This window comes from Eulemur rufifrons, chromosome 8 (genome assembly GCF_041146395.1).
Source record: "Eulemur rufifrons isolate Redbay chromosome 8, OSU_ERuf_1, whole genome shotgun sequence".
Lineage (NCBI taxonomy): Eukaryota > Metazoa > Chordata > Mammalia > Primates > Lemuridae > Eulemur > Eulemur rufifrons.
This window is the reverse complement of record NC_090990.1, coordinates 72427870-72448836: the sequence shown is the minus strand read 5'-3', so window position 1 is coordinate 72448836 and position 20967 is coordinate 72427870. Positions and strand designations below refer to the sequence as shown.

General features: G+C 42.1%; 1 protein-coding gene across 1 annotated transcript in view; it reads left to right on the top strand.

Moving 5' to 3' along the window:
- Window positions 1–12708: 12708 nt before the first annotated feature.
- The window catches only part of TGFBR3 (transforming growth factor beta receptor 3), a 118750-nt gene continuing 110491 nt past the window's right edge, over window positions 12709–20967 (top strand). The window contains exons 1-3 of the mRNA XM_069479190.1: window positions 12709–12772; window positions 14706–14840; window positions 17885–18069. Of these exons, the coding sequence (XP_069335291.1) occupies window positions 12709–12772; window positions 14706–14840; window positions 17885–18069 (384 nt within the window). The remainder of the gene's footprint in view (window positions 12773–14705; window positions 14841–17884; window positions 18070–20967) is intronic.

Genomic DNA, 20967 nt, shown 5'->3' with positions numbered 1-20967 from the left:
CACTAGGTATTGGGGAGGATTAATAAGAAAACACTTTCCCTTAGATGCCGGGGGAGTCATTAAGACAATGCTCACCTTCACAGTGATAGCGCTGTGGTGTGCGCTCTTCAGAGAGGAGCCAACCTGGTTTGGAAATTCGCAGGAAAGGGCAAGGTTATATCGAGCTGACAGAGGCTTCAGGGAGGTGGTGAAGAACACTGAGCAGGGCTTTAAAAGCTGGGTGGGATTGCAAGAAACCCACAGATGGAGCTGGGGAACCATAAGGGCTTTCTGATGGCCAGGCTCCAGGAGAAGGGGGCCTTAACAGTATAATAGTTACTGACTGCCAAGGTACACTGTCTCCTAGTTTCTCTGGGACTCACTTTCCTCATCTGTAAAAAAGACACTTGAGTCTCTCTCTCCACTATGTGAGGAATCAGCGAGAAGGATGCCATCTGCAAGCCAGGAACTGAATCTGCTGGCACCTTGATCTTAGACTTCCCAGCCCTCAGAATGGTGAGAAGTAAATGTTTGTTGGTTAAGCCACACACACACACACACACACAAAGACAGTTGAGATTTTTGTTTGTTTCAGTGTGCCAAAGAAAGAGAATATTATGTTTGAATATAGGCATGCGGATTGTCACTAGTCAGATTCCTTAGTGCTTGAAAACAATTAGGCTTTTAGCCTTTTATGAAAAGTAGACATCAAACAGATTTCTCTTTTTTCCTTTCTTATTTTTCCTTTTTAGCTCCATTATCATGAGACAACTGTTTGCCATTGGAAGGACTTGTGGAAACTTGTCTGGTAAAATAGAAAAAAAGAAAAACCTAAGTGACTGTCAAGACTTTTCATAAGTGGTACAGGAATCCAAATTCACGTACTCTAAGTTTAAAGCTTTATTAGTGACTGTTAGTTTAAATATCTATATATGCATCTACAAAAGAAATAGCCAAGACAGAGGGAGATGTGAATATCAAGTGCATTCCCATTTTCCTCCTGTTATTAGTAGCATCCTTCAGAAAGTACAGATTAAAAAGGAAGGCCATTTCTAGTTTTTGGTTTACTGGCCTATAGCTTACCAAGTCAAGGCTGAGCTAGGGGGCCTTGTTCCAGAAAGCACCGACTTCCTTTCTGATTGGAAATAATCTGTATTTTGTTTGACCTTCAGAAGGGCCTTACTGGAATACACAGGCCAACATTTGTCCTGGCAAGGACCAGGGTAGTTTAAGATTGGTGTCCAGGGATTGCTTTGTAGAGCAGTTAAAAGCAGTGGGAGGAAGGTAACTATAGTAATTCAGACATTCGCATCCTTTCTGGCTTAAAAATCAGGGGGATAATTTAAATAGGCAGTGTTTGAAAACAAACAAACAAACATTTCTCGAAGGTTCTATTTGTCTGAATCTTTGAGAACTTTGCCAAGGTCACAGTGTTCTTTTGCAACTGACCTTGATATGTGAAGAGGGGATTACAGCTTATTTATTATGCTGTGCTAGTATCTGTAATCCTTTTCTAAAGATTGTCAAATATGGACCTTGGAAAACACAGTGTCCATGTCTTTTGAACCGTATGTTCTTTATGATGCTTTGCTTATAAAAATATTATTAGATGACTAGGGATGTTCACTAATGACAGCTGGAGTTAGGCCTCATGGTAGCTTTTTTTTGATCAGGCTGGAGGTGAGTCCAAAGCCTAAGGTAAAAATTAAAAGTTATTGTTCTTATTTTAAAGTAAATACATAATTAGAGACTGTATGCTGAGTTCTCGAATTCTTAGCAAGTCCAGTAATTCTTGCTACTTAGGGCCAGAATTTGGTTCTGTCAAATGTATAATTGTAGAGATGATAAATGACAAGGTACTTAGGGATGAGATGAATTCATATATGGTGACAATTAAGATGTTTTCTTTAATAAGAATGTCATTATATGGGAATAATTGAAAATAATTGTATCTTAATGTAGTCAAAATCCTATATTAATTTAGGGGAAAAATAAGTAATTCATATCCTGCTTATGTAAAGGGATATAAAAGAATGTGTATAATTTAATTTCTTAATACCTTATTTCACTTTTATTGTGCTCCCACTATAATACTTGACTGTTAGCACCTATTGTACGATTCTAAAGTTTCAGTTGAGCCCAATATGTGGGAACCACAGCCTCTAGTGGTTTTCCAAATACAGTCCCATAAAGATGGAAGAGATCCCACAACTGCAACAGGTGGCACACTCGGGCAGAATCACGCCTCATTCTGACACTAATAGTTGCATGCATGTTTGCTGTTCACTCATAATTACAAAAGGGAAGTATCCAACTAAAAAAAAGGTAGAATAGACATAAAAGAATATGTTTTACAAGTTTGTATGTATTTGCTTACTGCAGTTGAGAAAGCAGGAGTGGTAAGTGAAGTGCAAGAGTTAGGGAAACATGAGTAGAAAGAAAGAAAAATAGATGTTTTGATAATCTTCATCAAATGTTTTCTCAGAGGCCAGCCTCAGATTTAAAGTATTATGCAGCTGTAGTCTTTGGCCTCTGGTAGCTTTCTGATAGGAATTCAGCCTTGAGTTGAACTTTGAGATGGGTTATTTTCTTTTCTTTTTTTTCTTTTTAATTACTGAGTGACCAATCTGTTGTAGTTTGTTGATCTATTTTCTCCTCTTACTATCCTTCTGTTGCTTTCTCCATGAGCTGCTGTTTATTCTGGAATGTTGGCCATCCAGATTTAGAATTAGGACTTACGTCCCTCTATCTTTACCAGGAATGGAGAAAATCTGACCTAGTATTTCAATTCACAAGTTTAAGCAGACTTACAGGGGTTCTAATCCACAGTTATGTGCTCAAAATTCCCATTTTGAAAGCGCCCATCTCATTCGGTAGTTAATACACAAGCTGAGCTCTTCTGAGTTCCACTGTGGAAGCTTCTCCACTCCTCTGTCTTTGGTTAGCTGTCTCCCTCGGGGTGTTTAAGAAGATTCTGATTATAGCCAGCTTCTTTCCTTGTCTATCCATTTTATAACACAAACCACTGAAGCCCAAACTTTTTGTTTGGCAGATCTAGTTCATTAGTCTCTTATATCTCACTTGTAAGGTTATAGAATTCTTTGCCATCTGTTACTTTTGTTCAGTTTGGCAAGGTCGGTCGCATTAGCCCCAGTTCACAGGTGAGGAAACTAAGACAGGTGCCCCACGTCCAGCAGCTTGTTAGCAGGGCTGAGCCTGGAACCCAGGCCTTCCAGCTCCGAGTGCAGCCCTCTCTCCTCTGTGCTCCCTGTGTGTGTATTCTCATTGTATGCTGTGGCCACCGGTTTTGGAGGATGACGGTGGAGTGGTGAGGAGAAAGGAGGTTCCTTTCTATTGATTTTTTCCATATATTTATTGGTAACATCTTTACATTTTTATAGAACTTCCTGGTTTAATTAAAAACCTATCAAATGCACGATCTCATTTGTTTTCATAATGACCCTGGGGGTTAGCTAGGACAGGTATTATCCCTGTTTCAAAGATGAGAGAACTGAGGCTCAGGGAAAGTGCTAAGTTATTAGTGGAATTGGAGCCATACCCCAAATAGAGTTGTACTAAGATTAAAGTGAATAATTAAATTTGAGCTTTGCCTTTCTGTAACATACGTGGAGCTCCTACTGTGTGTCAGTTGCTGTGGGTTCAGAAAAATACCTGTTTTTGAATTGCTCACAGTATAGTAGAGGTTCTTACAGTTTGGGGAGTGCTGGAGGTTAACTTTGTTCAGGGATATTATTTCTCTAGTATGGAGGAGGTGGTCCATTTGGAAGGCTTTGTGCTGCAGAACTGCAGCCAGATATGTGTTTACTTTTGTGAGTGCCTGTTTTATTTGCCAGTTTATTCATTCCTATGCATTTGGATAAGAAAATAAATATAGTTCTGTTTTGGCTCCATGAAATAGTTTTTATGTTTTTTGGAATTTCCTCACTTATTGTCTTTAATATTCCAAAGTTTTATTATGACTCATTTTGGCCATACAATAATAGAAGTAGTAGGTGTAGGCCTGTTTGAAGAGGTTCATTAAGTAATTTGGGGAAGTATATTTTTGCAGCCTATAAATATTAATTTTTTCTTGGTGTTGAGATTTGTTTCATGGTTGTCAGTTGTGCATGTTCTTGTATGTTTTGGATGGGGAGGGTAAAAAGTTAGGAGTTGAAAGAGCATAGTTTATTTTTTTCCTTTGGCTCAAATATGTAGTTTTACCATAAACTACTGAAAGTTTCCTGTTCTTGTTTGATAAAAAAGTACACTTCCATTCATTGTTTCCATGCAACTTCCTATACTTTTTACAGTAAAAAAGGTTGAAATCTAGGATAAATTATGAGTTATCTTTAGGGGCAAAGAAACTCTTTCATTTCAGAAAAGACCTTAAAAAGTGAACCTTCTTGAGTGTGTGAAACTGTAATAGCCCTTGGTGTGTATGTGTGTCTATATGGAGATATACATATATACACATATATATGAATATATGCCTTTCCTTACATAATAATGGCTTGCAAAAAGTGCATCCTGACCTCTACTTCTAACTAACACGAGAAGGCAGGGAAGATTCCATGTTCAGACTGGATTTTAGAAAGCTGGGTATCATAGAGGGGCTCTTTGAGTGGCCCCATCGTGTGTTTTCTTTGTGAAATGGCTCTTTCCAGCCTGGACTGAATGGCACAGGCTGGATCATTTGTACTGACCTGCACCAGGGAGCACTGGCAGGAGTAACTGATCTCTGTGACTGCTGCCTGCTGACATTGACGTGAGAGTGAAGACAGGAAAGAATGGTGAATACAACTTCCACTGAGGAACTACAGTGGAAGAATTTGCAAATGATGCTAAAATTGTAATTAATCTGGGATGTACAGGTTGACTATCTCTTCATCCTGGGGGGGTGGGGAAAGGAGGCCACCATGAGAAAATGAGAGGGGGAACTGTAAGAACTTTATCAGACCTAGTTATATATGTGTTTTTTTTCTCTTCTTAGAATCGTTAAAATGCTTGAAACCCCAGAAGCAATAGGAGAGAGGGGCGTTTAGCACAGTTTTGGTGTGAACTAAATTCCTAACAGTTCACCGTTAGTGCATCAGCTTCACTTTGTTTGATGGCTTGCCATTGGGGCAGTGTCCCTAGTATTGTCACTAATATTATTACATAGTATCAGTTTTACAGCAGGTTTGTGCATCATGAAGCAAGCCAAAACGTTTTAGTGAGTTACAAGAAAAAGAGCTGTCAAAAGTCCATATAGGTTACGGTGGAGGTGGCATGGGGAGCCACCTTCTGGCCCCCGTGCAGAGCTGGGTTGACGTAAAATGAAGTGTAAAAGACAGTAAGTGATGGACTTGAAGCAGAGACACAGGCCTGCAGCCAGAGTTGGAAAAAAACAGAAGTATAAAAAATATAGGGAAAACTATAAAGCATAGAAATGTGAGACCATCTGGTAGAGATAAAAACTGAAATATCCTATCAAATCATAATAAACTGTGATTAGTATTCATAATGATGACCCTACATCTCCAAGAAAAAAATATAAGTGAGTTTCAGGATGCTCAGAATAGTTAAGATGGACAGGAAGCAATTATGCATGCAATACATATTAGGTAGATTGCCCTTAAAAATGACTAAAGTCATTCTTGAATAAAGACTTAGTTACTGGGAAAATTTGCTTATGTGGAGTATCTCATTGCCAGTCAATGTTGAATAAATGAGGCATTTACTGTGTGGTGGGAAGGTGGTTCTTAGGGCCAGATGAAGTAAGGTGGGAATGTGGGAGTATGATATGAAATACTGAGAGAAGGAATCAATTATTATCTTAAAAAATGGAGGTAGCTTTAGCATATTTTCTGTGCAGATCTTGAAACAAAGCCCTTTTGTGGGAAATGGCATACAAGGATTTTATTTTCAGATTGACCATTTCAAAGTCTGAGAGCTTGTCTCCATGTGGGAAGAGGTGAGTCCCTCTGGCAGTGTGGTTTCCTAAGGTTCACTTGGGAGGAAAAGAGAGGAGCTAGTTGATCCAGAGTGGAAAAACACAGAAGAAAAGTCTTCCCTAAAATAACACACACAGATTTCAAAAAAACAGAAACTGTTTTGACTGAATGTGACAAACTTAAAAAAAAAATTCAGCTTTGAAAAATCAATGTGTAACACATCTGTTTTGAAAGGTTGCTTTGACAGATACAGATGTGTGTTTTACAGTACATTACTATGTGTGAGGTTTTGTCATGAGCATGCACGGTAGATGTTTTTCTGAATAGGTATCTCATTTATCCCAGTTTAAAATTTTGGGGGAGAGTTTATCACACTTGATCTTAGCCAAAAGTTTGAGAAGCAATGGGGAGAGTTTATTAAACAGCAACACAATAACTTATGTTTGTCTTTAGATTAAACACCATTTGATTGACTCACACCCCGCCCTCTTAGCCTTTTATTAAACTGATACCTCTGTTCAGATTTTTATCCTTTTAGAAGTAGCTGTTGACCCAACACAGCAAAATCCAAACTTTTTGATGTGTCATGGCATATTTTTGAAAATCAAGATCACAAAATCCCCCAAATGCTTTTAGCAAACTGCCAGTTTGCTTCTTGCCTTTGTTCCTATGTTAGTGCAAATTATTGGCTTAAAAAGTTAAAAACTGAAATTCTCCCAATTGTAGAAAAGGAGTTTTGTGCATATGAAATAGATTTGCCTGAAACCCTGAATAAAATTTACTGTAAGAGAGTATTCTTTCTATTTTTAATGAGATCATATAATCAGAGTGATGTGCCTATACTTTCTGCAAAATGATTCTTGAACTGGCCAATCCTTGCATTATCATACCCTCTTAAATTGAGACCTTGGAAAAGTATTCTCTTGTCCAAAGAGCTTATTTGTTTACTTTTTATGAGATCTACATAAGAATCATATTTTCTCTTTATCTTGGCTGTTAGAAAGTTCAGAACTAGGTTTGGCACTCAAATGAAGTAGTTTCGTATAGCTAGATTCTTTGATATCTTTTTTGCATTTTTTTTTTCAAGAACACATCCCATAATTAGGGAGATGGTAATAATTATAGCAATATAATAAAAATGAGTTGATCCTATGAACAGTTCTATGGAGCAGATGCTGTTATTATCTCCATTGTATAGATGAGGAAACAGAGAGATGGAATGGTTAAGTAACTGCCCTAGGTTACAAAAAAAAAGCTAAAATGTGGCAGGACTGAGATACAGACCTGGGAGACTGGCTCCATAGAGAATTAGCAGCTTGAGAGTTCGAGTTGTTTGCCTAATGTATTCATCATTCAGCAAGCATTTATGAACACCTGCCACATGCCAGCCACTGTGTCAAGCACTAGGATAGAGGATAAACAAAAGAAACATGGTCCTTTCCCTCATGGAGTTTCCAGCTAAGTAGAGGACACATGAACACATGCCCAAATAAATGAAACAATAGGTTTATAAAAGCTCATATTTGCTATAAAGGAAAAGTATAATAGGTGTAACAGGTTTAAGCGAGGTGGGGGGGCGGCCTCTGAATTTAATCAGGTACAGTAGAAAAATGTGGTTCTGGGGCAGGGCTACTTAGCCGGGCACAATCCTCCTGTCTTTCTAGGGCCCAGGATTCCCCAGTTTACACCGAGTAGTTCTATCGATGGTGCTGTTTGGCCCATAACCACTACAAACTCTGGAAATACCAGGTCCATACCTTCTCCAGAGCCTGTTCGCTTCACTGTGAAAGGAGCCAAGGGCACACGAGTGACCAGGTGCTCACAGATTCCTCTGCAAACCGCCAGCTCTCTCCTAACACAAGCGCCTGAGCAGTGAGCTGGCTGGCCTGAAGAGGAAGAAATATAGTTTAGCCTTGTAATAGGATTTGACATATACATTAAGCTGGGTAATTTGGCATTCATGTTAAGGATTTCCTTCATATTCCTTTAACAACTAATTGTTGAGTGCCCTGATTATATATAATACATAAACTCCTTAAATGTGTTTCAGTTCATGGCCCAGTTTGTACACATGGCTGTAATTAGTAATATTTTGCATGGCCAAACCAAACCTTTGTAGATTTTCCAATCTCTTGTCTCCTATCTGTTATCAAGACCAGTGGTTACAGGCTACCATTCAATCCCCCAGAGGTTGTGGTTTCCCACTTCGTCTTTCCTGACCATCGCGCTGTCACGGCTTCTGGTCTTGCCACTTTCTCTCTGCCCCGGACCCTGCACACCAGCCCTCACAGAATCTCACCACGCCCAGGGTGTGCTTCTGTGCACGTTCTTACCTCCGTTTATCCCATCTTTCTCTTTCTTACCGCATACCAGTTTGCTAGAGGTTAAAAAAAAAAAAGGGAAGAAGAAAAGAGAAAAGTAGTTCAGTGATTATCTTAGGTATGAGTCTAGGTCTGACATATGAGCAGATTTGGTGATGTCATCCCTCGGGGTTCATGAGGAGCAGCTCTGTAGCTCTGCAAGCCTCACTTTGCCATTGATGTTGCATTAGAAGGAATTAAGTCACAATTTTATATTACGTGGCTAAGTTCAGTTTAATATTTCAAATCTCTTAGGTTAATTAAGAATTTTCCTTTTAATAAAGACGTGTCTTTTTGTTTGGTTATTTTGTGTCTGCCAAACTCACAGGGTAGGAGAAAAAAAGATTCTCTTTTCTTCCATCCTTCAAGTCTTTACATTTGTTCTTGGTCTCTGTGCTGAGCCATTTAGGCAATAACATCCCTTACATTTGAGTTTCCCCATAAATGAATGTTATAGCCAGTGTTCCTTTCTATCTGAGTTTCCTTTAGCTCTTGTCAGAAGAACACACTGTCTTACAGATTGAAAGCAAACCAGAAGAACATTGGCCGGGATGGTGCCAAATTACTCTCTTTCCAGATTGCTGGAATTCCCTGGGGGCGGGAAAACAGGGACTAGTCTCACCTTTGGGAGTTGTACTTCCAGAATGTGCTCAGAGAACAGAAATATCTACTCTAATACTGAGCATAGTTTTATTTTAAATCTTCCCGTGCAAGTCTTAGAAATAATTTTGGGGGAGTAATGGCTAGGGAGTAGTATAAGAACATCTTATCTTAGATATTTTATTAATCATTCTAAAAGCCCACAAAGAAAACATTTTTCAATTGGAGAAAATGTTTTCATTCATTTATTTCTCCTCCCCCCAAGGGACTTTATGTCTCTAATAGTACTTGCAGTTTGTAAAACATATTCACGTATAGTGTCTCATTTGATCTGTAAGTCAAGCCTGTCGTAGAACAGGAGAGGGATTATGGGAGACTTAAAAACAAGGTCACACAACTGGTAAGCAGCAGATGTGGATGTAAAACCCAGCTCCCGTATCTTCTGTTCCAGTACTTGGGGCTTCTCTAATATAAGGACTCCTGTTGCTATGTCTAGCGGTGATTGCTGAGACATGTCCCCTCTGCTACCACTTCTCTAGGTCAGAAAAAATACAAAACAAAACAGCATCACCTGCTTACAGAGCCACAGAAATCCCCTCTGTTGACACCTCCAGGGTGTGTAGTGGCATCTTGCTTAGATGGGAGAGTGAGTGCCCTTTATAGCTTGGCGCTTCCCAACACTTTGAGAATTTAGATTTTTAAAGAAGCTCTGCCCTTTGTTTCCTTTTGAACATTCAGAAACACAATTGAACACAGGAAATTCTTCAACGTGGTTGCACCGTGATTTCAACACAACAGTATACAAATATGCACTGGCTTTTAGCCCAACCAGTTGGCAGTTGACTTCTTGGAAGAGGGTTGGTTTGTTGAGAGGAAGGTTTGGATTTAGATATTCTCTTAGAGGATGAAAGACACTATATGATAAGATATGCCTAGAGTTGTGCTGTAGAAAGATCTAGGTTTTTTCCTCCCTGAGAAATCCAAATTATAGCTTTTAGGACTCTTCTGCCTTTTTTCTTACCAGGCTTACCATAAATTTAAGCCTCAAGCCAAGGTCTATGGCTGAAAAACTCAGGTGGGGGCTGTGGTAGAAGGGCCCCCTTTGGAGTTTAATGGTGGTACATTCCACAGCTCCATCCCCAAAGGGCTGCAGATCCAATGAGTTGTAATTTGAGATGGTACAAACACTGAGCATGTTAAGTACACACCAGGCTCTTGAGCTCAGGGCCTTCCAGGTGTTTTTTCTTGGAGCTTTGTTTTTGCATCATATCCTGGTGTTTGTAACATTCTCTCTCATAAAGCTCAATTAAAGCCAGACTGGGCTATTGTGTGAGAAATCATCCTGGGCGCTCTCTTACAGATTCTTGCATCCCATGGGGGCAGAAGGGATTTCAGCTTGAGGGCAAAATAGATTCTGCAGTGCCCAGTCCTACAATCTGTGGGAGTTTGTCCCTCTATGCAGCTGACAGCATTGCAGAATTCCCTGTGGGACAATAACAGAAACCCTTATTAGCCAATGGTGTTGTTGGAATAAAATCTCTCCACTGCGATGTCTTGGTCCCAGGCTATAATGTTACCCCTTAATTCCCTCTGCATCTTTACCATTTTTATTACAACTGAACACACGCTCCTCATTAGTACCCTGGGTGATATGGGGAATCAGAGTGCTGGAAATTATGTGGAATAGGTACCAGATGTTTGTGTCAACTTGGTATGCATTGGTATTTAGAATGCTTGAGGATCACGTTTATTAAATGTGAAAATTACTTATTGTACCTTCCTCCAAACATGACCCCCTCCTATAATATTTTATTCCATGTTGCATGAGGTGTGATATTAATAATTTCTTTTGGGATAGGTTAAATTTAGTGTGTGCAGCAAATGCATCTGTTCCCAAACACTTTGTCTGCATTCTATCAAGTCTTGGAGCTGGCCCGTGGCCAGCGTGGACGTGGGGGTTCTGTAACTGAGATCGGAATGCTGTGTTGCGGTTAAAGGGCATAATGAAAGGGTCCATTTGCATTTTTTTTTTCTTCAAGTGGAACTGGGAATTTAGACACTGATGTTATAGCTGGATCTTAGGAACGTTTCCCATGTGTCCAGATAAGCTGTGCAGCTGACAAGTTTTCCATGGAAGGAGGGGCAATGGGGGGGGGAGGTGGAGCTCAGGTGATGATTCACAGCCCAGTTCCTAACAGGCCACGGACTGGTACTGGGCCGTGACCCTGGGGTTGGGGACCACAGCCAAGCCTAGGGTACTACTGTATGCTTCACAGTGTGGCCCCAGGGGCCCAGCTGCTGAACACCCGAGTGGTGGGGGTCCTGCTTTGTGAAGGAGGCTGATTTGGTGGTGGCCTTGTCAGTGTGTCCCTGGTCTGGGCCACCTGATAGGTTTCTCACCACAGGGTTTACTTGAATCAGTGCTGTCATCAGGTGAGTAAATGTTTTTGTCAATGGAAGTAGCATCTTGTGGATGAAGAGGGGCCATGTCTCTGTCCTGGTGGCTGAGGAGGGTGTACCAAACAGGGAACAGAGCCTGACTTCAGGTCAGGAGGGAGGAGGACAGTTCAAATAAAACACAGTACCCAGTAAGAGTTTGAGGAGATCAGATTTCTCAAGTCGCCAGTGGAGAAGGATAAACTCAGCTAACACTTTGAGACCAAGGAACAGTGAGATTTCTTTGGGAATTACTCCCAAAGAATCCTGGACAGGGCAGTACCAGGCGACCAGAATAAGCAGAAATGTCTGGATTGGGAGCCAACAGGGAGGAATATCTCTGGAAGTGCATCTGTATGTGCATTACTGCCAGGAAGCACTTGTCTGACATATGCACCCAGCTCACAACAATTTACATATAGTGGGAATAATAATATTTGTTCTATCCACTTTAGAGAGTTTCTGGAAGGCTTCAGATAAAGTTTCTGTAACATGCCTTTTAGTTATAAGGTATGGTGCAGAGTTAACAGGCGTGTGTGTTTATGCATGTCATTGCATTCAGCTAGTGTTTCTGTCCTCATCATCCGTGCCTGGCTGATCCTTACTGTGGACAAGTACCTTTTGCTGTGCTGATTAGGATTGTCACCGGAGCACGTCACTCACTCATCTCTTGACTGCGGGGAAGAGAATGGCTGTTGGTTTTCAGCCGTGACCACAAGAGCAACTCCCAGCCTTCTGAGGCTGCCAGTGACGTCCTACGCTAGCAGCTCCAGAGCTCACAGGCCACCAACAAAGTGAGCGGATGAGTCATAGGGGGTCTCAGAGCATGTTTTCCTGGTTTCCGAGTGTTTGTGGCCCGGAGGTGCTACACTCGAGCCCCATGGTGGTCAAGTGAGAATTGGAGACACTTTGTGACCTCAGGCATGTGGGGTAGAGCCTGTGGGGTGGATCATATTGTCCCCAGGTGGAAGCTTTTCTGCATGGAGCTGGGTCTGGCATTATGTGGGCAGGTTGTAGAAGGAGCCACTATGAGGCCAAGAAGGAAGGACGAGAGACCAGTTCATGGGCGGGTTGTGGCTGAGGGAGAGGGGCAGGAGGGCTTATGCCTGGCAGGATGAGGTTGGGGCGTGGTGTGCCACCTGGAGAGAAGGGCCTTGCCAGAAGGGTGATTGGGAAGAGAGGACCAAAACAAGTTTGGGTTTCCTGCCTTGTGTGACAGTTGAGGGTGGGGAAGCCCCACCTGGGACTTGATTCTTAGCAACCAGAAATGCTACCTCCTTCATTTCATGGTTGATTTTTTTCTCCCTTTAGTACAGATTGAAGCTTTTACTCTTAGCTAAAGTGTGAAAGGAAGAACTCTAGGATAGAGTAGTGTCTTACAGGTATGAAATCCATCAAGCATGGACTACCTTATGGTTCTTTCCCCCTCTTGTCCGTACTTATTGAGTGCCTACTGTGTGCCAGGTACTGTGCTGAGGAAAGGCGTACAACAAAAACCAGAACGGTTGGGTTCTATTCTTTTCAGTGTTTGCAGTGTTTGGGAGTATGCAGACATTAAAATCAATAATTGCAAAAATAGTTATATACGTCTAATCACAGGAAGTTCTGTGAAGAAAATAGTGCTATGAGAGTAGGAAAAAACATATGCCTAACAGTGAGAGAGGTAAGGGAACTTCTTTGAGAGATCAGAAGAATGAGTAGGAGTTCGTCTTGCCAAGGCAGAGGGAAGTACCAGAATGGTAGGGCAAATGTTCCTGGAGGAAGCTGTTAGATGTATGTGTGTATATATCTATATATACATCTCCTTCTCTTCATAAGGAAATTCCCTGGAAGTTGTACATACCACATTAGCCAGAATTTGGTTACATGACCATACCTAGCTGCAAGTGGGATTGGGAATTGTAGCTTTCATTCTGAGTGGCTGTGTGCCTGGTTAACATTTGGAGAGAGGAGCAGAACAATTGATACAGGGAGACAACTAGCAGGTCTGTGCCTCATTAAAATGGCTAAAAAAAACAGTGAGAAAGTGCCAAGGTGATGGGAGATGGGGCCACAGTAGGAAGCAGGGCCAGATCTTGAAGGGCCTTGTAAGTCATGGTGAGGTTTTGGGGCTTCATTTGTAGAGCAGTGGGGAGATCAGTACATCTTTTTAAGCAAAGAGAAGTATAATCAGATTTATGTTTTTCAAGAAATCACTTTGGCTACTCTGTAGAAGACATTTTGGTGGGACTAAACATTAGGGGTTTTGTTTGCAGTAGTCAGGGTGAGAGAGGTGATGGTTCCAGTGGAGGTGGAGAGAAGGGGACAGAGTTGAAAGGCTAGAGAGAGAATCCATCAGATAAGGGGAGGGAAGGGGTGATGCTGGGACAGCTTCCACATTTCCGCCAGCTGTATGTAGGTGGAGGCTGGTGCCATTTATTGAGGGAGGGAATGAAGTAGGAATGACAGGTTTGAGGCATGAAGATGCTGAGCTCTGCATGTTGAGGTTGGGTGTCCATGAGACAAACAAATGGAGATGTTGAAGAAGCGCTTGAATATTTGGGCCTGGTGCTTAGAAAAAGTAGTCTGAGATGGACCTGTAAATGTGTGAGTTTCTACAAAGAGATGGAGGTTGAACCCATGGAAGTGCTTGAGAAAATTTGTGGAGAAAGGATAGAGCACTTCAAGAAGGCATGGGGGACATTTTACCTGGAAGGTGTGGGTGGAACAGCTGCAGCAGAATAGTGTCTCTCAAAGATACATGAAGGAAAATTTCATAAAATCACATTGCCCCTTTCCTACATTGGCAAAAGGGTCCTTCTTTTTCTCCAAGGGAAGCCCCTCTTCCCTTAGTCCTACACAGCATCTGTTCTCTTAGGAGATGCCTAATCTACATCATATGTGTAGTTACTATATCCTTAGCTGGCCATTTGCACATGAAATTCTTTTTATTCTCTAAGTTTTAATTTTTTTCACTTGTACATTCTGCACTCTTTACACTTTTCTAGTTATGTCTTCAAGATGAATTTGTAGAGGAAAGTTGCTGGGTCAAAGGAGATACACTTTTCTTCTTTTTTGTCTTTTGATATCATTGAAAAGTTGTATCAGTTTGCTCTCATCAGCAGTGTGAGTGTGGTACATTTCTTGAGGAAGGTTTCTTAAGGCATTTCTGACCTCAATTTTCTATACGCATTGCCCTTCTCCCACAACATTTTTTTTAAATGAAAAATTTCAACATACAGAGATGTCGAAATCATTGTACAGTGAACATCTAGATTCCACAATTAACATTTTGCAATAGTTGCTTTATCAAATATCTCTCCATCAATCCATCTTATTTTTTTGGATGCATTTCAAAGTAGGTTACAAAACCATAAGTCTTACCCCTAAATCTATGTCTGTTTTTTGATTCTCACAGAAAATGTGGGCACAGTGTCCCAGGCAGTGAGTATTGACCCTGCACTTCAGGATCCTGACCATGAAGGGGACCCAGAGGCAGGCCAGGTGGGGAACCTGCGGCCTCAAGGCCACGTGGGGCCCTCCAGATTCCCAGGTGTGGCTCCTTGATGGAATCCAAATTTCACAGAATGAATCCTTTTATTACAAGGATTTGCTCTGTAAAAATTAGATTCTATCAGAAGGCCACGTGTGACCCCGAGGCTGCGGGTTCCCCACCCCTGCTTAGACTGACTTGTATAACCCATGGCAGAAGCTACAGTCCTTAAAGAGGGGCTCTCCCCTGTCCCGGACTCTGGCAGGACAGAGAACACAGACACTCGGGCAAGGAGTGCTCGTCCTGAGCACTGAGGGCTTCCCGCCCTAGTTCCGTCCCTCTGTGGGGAGTACCTTATCCTCTGATTGTTTCCATTGAGTTTTTGCTCCTGCTGAGTGTGGCAATGAGCAGCCTGGTGATTTCAGGAAGATCCCGAAGGGCAGTGGCATCATGAGGAGGAGAGCAAATCAGGCCGATTGCAGGCCTTTTTACAGATGTGTTTTGGGTAGAACTACAGCCCGGTCAGAGCTTTGCACACATACCACAGTAGAACTGAAAAGTATTTTGTTTGTGCTTAGTGTTTGTGATAGTTGCAAATTCATGGCAGAAGGCTCTGAAACCAATTCAGAAGGATTTCTCAGTCTGTGTCCCCAGAGTTGAGTAGGAGTAGGAGACTTTCTTGGAGCTCTGGGGTGTGAAATGCCCCAGACAAACCACTGCGGCTGGGAGGGCAGGAGGAGGGCAGCAGGGGAGCACCTGCCCACACTGTCACCCCGCGCCCCACCGGGGGCTCCAGGGAATGTGTGTTCAGGACGTCTTGTTGCTGCTGCCGGGACATCTTCTTTCACCACCTCATGCTTTCTCAGAAAGCAGCTGGGCACGGTCCAGCGATACAGTCCAGAGAGTGGCAGTGATTATTTGAGAAGGCACATACTTCATTACAGACCAGATAGCTATTATCAGCCTAGATAATTTCTGTGAGTCCTGAAATAGACTTGGCCCACCAGGCAGGGCGAGGGTGTCTGCTCATGATAGAGCAGTGAGGTGTAGGACTGGCTGGTTCTGAACTACGTTTGCATACAGATCTGGGCTGCAACCCTGGAGAGTTCCTTTCTTATTTAGAAGTAAGGAAGGACTAATTAGAGTACATTCAGGCCTTTTATCTGGGTTCCATTTGGAAGGTTGTAACTTAGTGGGTGCTGTGTGTTAAACCCAGTCTCCTGAGTTATCAAATGGGGACAGTAGCACCAAGCTCAGAGAAATGTGTGAGGAGTAAGGATCCTGTTCCTCCTCCCCCCTGGATATCTCTCTCCATCAATCCAGCCAGTGTGAAATGAGGCTGACACATACAGGGGCAGTACCTCACATCACTCTAGCTACCTATTTCCTCTATTCCTGACAGTCAAATCCAAGTCCCAGGAAGGATGTCCTGCTCACCAATCAGAGAGGGGGCAACTTTTTTTTAAAAGTGCAATGATTTGCTTGTTCGTTTAACACATATTTTTTGACCATCTCGTATATGCCAGGCACTTACAGCTGGGTGCTGAGATACAAAGATGAGTAACCCACGGCCCTCAGAGAGGTCACATTTGACTGACAAAGACAGTTGTGTATAGTGGTTGTCGTGCTGTAAACGCAACAGTGGAGACTGGCAGAGAAATTATGGGAGGACAGAGAAAGAGTGCCTCCCGCAGCTCGGGATGTTTAGAGTGGAAGAGAAATTTAGGTAAGGGAAATAGGCTTGAATAAAGACATGAAGTTGAGAAACATTATGGTATGTCTGGAGACCTGTAAGCAAGTCGGTGTTGCTGGAGTGGGGAGGGTTGAGAGATAGGAAGGGGCTAGGTTAAGAAAGGCCTCATGTGTGCCGTATTAAGTAGGCCAGCAGTTCTGCAGAGGTTGGGGGGGGGGCAGGTGTTTGCGTTTGGAACAATCATACAGTTAAGCACCTCTGGGTTAGATTAGGCTTCTCTTGGATGGAAGGTGGCTTGGAGAGCTTGCGACCTGAAACTCCTTTCAGGAAGATTTATAATTGTCCAGGGACAGTAAGGAAGTAGAGATGGAGAGGAATGGCTGGATTTAGAATTTAAGCCTTGCTTGATTAGAGGGAGAGTGAGGAAGCAGGAACCAAATATCACCAGGTTCTACTTTTTTATTTGAGGCTCTGCTCATATCCTGCCTCTTTTCGGAGGATTTTCTGACCTCTGGCTCAAACTTTGCTGGACACCTCTGGCCCTGATTGCCTCTGCTCATTACGTCTTGCTTTGCCTTGTTCTTAAGTTTATTTTGCTTTCCCTAGTAAAGGGAAGCTCTTAAAGGGAGGAGCAATACCTTATACTTTTGGGGATTGCAATTTTAGGTATTTAATCTTATTTATGCACAGTATTATTGGGACTTAAAGCAATTTATTCCATTTATCTCTGATTTTCTCCCAAGAGAGGAAGGAGGAATTAAACACAAATGTCAAATGGAGGTGTTCTCTATCCAGAGGCACACATTCATGACTTGTGAATCCAAAAGAGAATTAAAAAAGTCAAATATGGCCGGGCGTGGTGGCTCACGCCTGTAATCTTAGCACTCTGGGAGGCCGAGGCCGGAAGATCACTCGAAGTCAGGAGTTCGAGACCAGCCTGAGCAAGAGCGAGACCCCCGTCTCTACTAAAAATAGAAGGAAATGATCTGGACAGCTAAAAATACATATAGAAAAAAATTAGCCAGGCATGGTGGCACATGCCTGTAGTCCCAGCTACTCGGGAGGCTGAGGCAGAAGGATCGCTTGAGCCCAGGAGTTTGAGGTTGCTGTGAGCTAGGCTGACGCCACAGCACTCTAGCCTGGGCAGCAGAGTGAGACTCTGTCTCAAAAAAAAAAAACAATAAATAAAAAATAAATAAATCAAATACATATCAAAATCATTCAAAAGAAGTTTAGGAGATTGGGATTCTTAGAAGAATAGTCTAGCTTTTTTGGCATTTAGTTCTGGAAACAGCTTACCTGGAAAGGCATCTCTGATGGACTGGCAATGGCTTGATCATTCAAAATGCCCCCTCTGAGGCAGAATTAATGACTGTTTCTGAGTGGTTCATATTTGCAATTCCCTTGGCAGGTCCAGAGCCCGGCGCCCAGTGTGAACTGTCACCTGTCAATGCCTCCCATCCTGTGCAGGCCCTGATGGAGAGCTTCACCGTCCTGTCAGGCTGTGCCAGCAGAGGCACGACTGGGCTGCCGCAGGAGGTTCACGTCCTCAACCTCCGCACCGCGGACCAGGGGCCCGGCCAGCCGCACAGAGAGGTAGGTGCAGGTGTTGTTGGCTTTCAACTCCCCACTCCTCTGAGTCTGCAAGGATGATTTTCTGAGCAGAGAGTTATTTTCTTATTTTCTGGGGTTCCACAAGGATGCTCACGTATGAATACGAGAGAGCGGGATTGAATATAACGGACTGCTCTCCAGGCAGCGTGGGCTTCTCTCTCCGGAGATTGCTTGGCTCTCCCCTTTCCTGGCCCTCCACATTGGGAAGAGTGTTGATAAGAACTTCGCCTTTTCAACATGACTGTGAGAAAACAAAATAAGGTGCCATTCCTCTGTAATTGCAACGTGTCTTTGCCATTTCCTCCCGTGCCCCTCTTTCTTCTTTGCTCCTGCAGGATGAGTCGGGGGAAAGGGAACCCTCCGGGATAAGGACAATGCTTTGAACTTGCCTGAAAAGCCCTAAGGGCAGCGCCTTGTCGCCATCCAGGCAGCTTCTCAAAGATGACGATGGTCCTGGTGGTGATGGGGATGATGAGGATGACACAGGCTCACAGTTCCTAAGTGTTCTGTGAGTTCCTGAGTGCTCTGCACCATTTGAAGCACTCAGACACTAACTACAGGTGCAGAGAGAACTCATTTGCTGAACGTCATCACCTTCAGAGAGAAATGGCCTGGATCATGAGTGAATGGCCATCATTTAAGAGAGTAGATTTCCCCACAAGATAACACACAGTTACCATTCTTTCTGTTTTTAAGCTTCTGTGTGTCAGAAATGTTATCACTCAGGTATTCTCTCTCCAGAGAGAGAGAAACCACAATCAGGCCTGACCACAGTGAAGTATAGAAAAACTAATGCAGAATGGAATTTATCTTTGAGCTTTCTTCTGGTCAAGAAAGTTAATTTCCAGAATCGCTTGTTTGTGTGCCTCAACCACTTTATCTTTTTGGAGTAGTAGGAATAGGAGAGGCACGAGGCATTCAGAAGGAAAAGCAAACTGATTTTAATCTTGTGAAAGTGTGCAGAGTTGGCTCATTTCAAAGACGGATCATCTAACCTTTCCAGCTACATTGGAAATTATTGTTAATGCTCTTGGTTGCTTGCCATTGTTGCTGCAACTCATATTTCAGGTCAGATTTCCTTATCCCAGTAACGCGTCTTTAATTCTTAACTTATGGGGGAGAGTTTGTGGTGGGAGGGAGAGGAGGAAATGCAGTTCCTATGAAGCGTTGCTGACTCCAGCAATTCTTTAGCAGCAATAATTACTCATTTTATATATCCTTCTCTCAGAGGAACTGAGAAGGAAAAGAAAGTCCAAGCTATTACAGAAGCAGCAACAGCAGAAAATTCTTGATGTTAAATTGTGCGGTACTGTTGTTGACTCTGAAAAAAGATTCAAATAAGACTACTGAAGCAAAAGAAAAATAGCTCAAGGAGTGACAGCAGAACTCCCCCACGTTTGTATTTACTGTGTTAGATCAAAATGGAATACATTTTTGGACACAGCAGTACTGAGGATACACAAAATTAGCTGGCATCAGGGGTATAGCATGTGTAGTGAGGAAGAAAAGAAACGGGGCCTTCAGAGGATAGTTTCAAACTTTAAAAATCTGAAGATTATTCTGCTCTAATATTTGTATAATACATGTATCATCTTGGACGAGTGATTTGAAGGCATTTCTGAGAATAGGCAACTGAAGGAAATTGCACTATTTCCTTCTTTGGGGACCTTTAAGAATTAGATGGTTGTAGTTTAACCCTGTTTGAAAACACGATGTCGGATAACTGATCTTTGGAGATTCCATCTGGCTCTGGGTTGCTGTCACACAGCAGACCTAGGGGTATTTTACATATACAGAGTGAGTGTAGAGGGAGACGTCAGACCACGAGGGCAAGGATAATGAGAGGTTTAAAGAGAGTTTGTTTATGGATGGCAAGATGTGGGGGAAGAAGTATTAAATATCTCTCACTGTCTTCATAGATGACCGTGGAGATACATTACTGAAGCTGTGCAAACCACTTGAACCATATGACACGGCAATTCCACTTCTAGGTATATACCTAAGGGAAACAAAAGCATATGTCCCCACAAAAACTGAACGTTCGTGGAAGAATTTTTCATAAGTCAAAAAGTAGAAACAACTCAAATATTCATCATGTGATGAATGGATAAATAAAATGTGGTATATCCATACAATGGAATGTTACTGGATATGTGCCACAGTGTGGATGAACCTTGAAAATATTGTGCTAAGTGAAAGAAGACAAAGACCACGTATTATATGATTCCCTCTATACGAAATGTCCAGAATACACAAATTTATAGAGACAGAAAGTAGCTTTCTTTAGTCGTTGCTTAGGGTGAAAGGAGGAAATGGAGATTGACTGCTAATGGTTACGTGGGTTTTTTGGGGATGGGGGAGAATGACAAAAATGTTCTAAAATCGAATTGTGGTGATGGTTGCACAACCTTGTGAAAATACTAAAAATTGTTGTAGTTTAAATGGGTTAATTTAAACTACAATTCATGGTATGTGAATTGTATCTCCATAAAGCTATTTTTTAAAAAATCATTCAACCTGTTGACATTCTCATGAGCCTATAAAGTTTACCTTGGTTCAGTTCACCTTTTTAAACCAAGATTGCCTCCTTCTCCAACTTAAATTCAGCCAACAATTGTTGTTTCTCTCAATGGATAGCTTGATTTTTATAGATATGCTATGATATGGTCTATGCTAAGAATAATAGCTGATCTGTTTGGGGGTAATAGTAGGAGGGCCAGAGGCAACCTGTGTGCAGTCTCTACCAAATTTTGAAGGTAAATATTAATATTTGAGAAAATGAAATGATAAGGGCTGTTACACATGAGCAAAAGAATTACCATGCTGGCTCCAAGCCATAATCGACTGTGACTATGATGGGACCACCATAGTTGTTTTTCA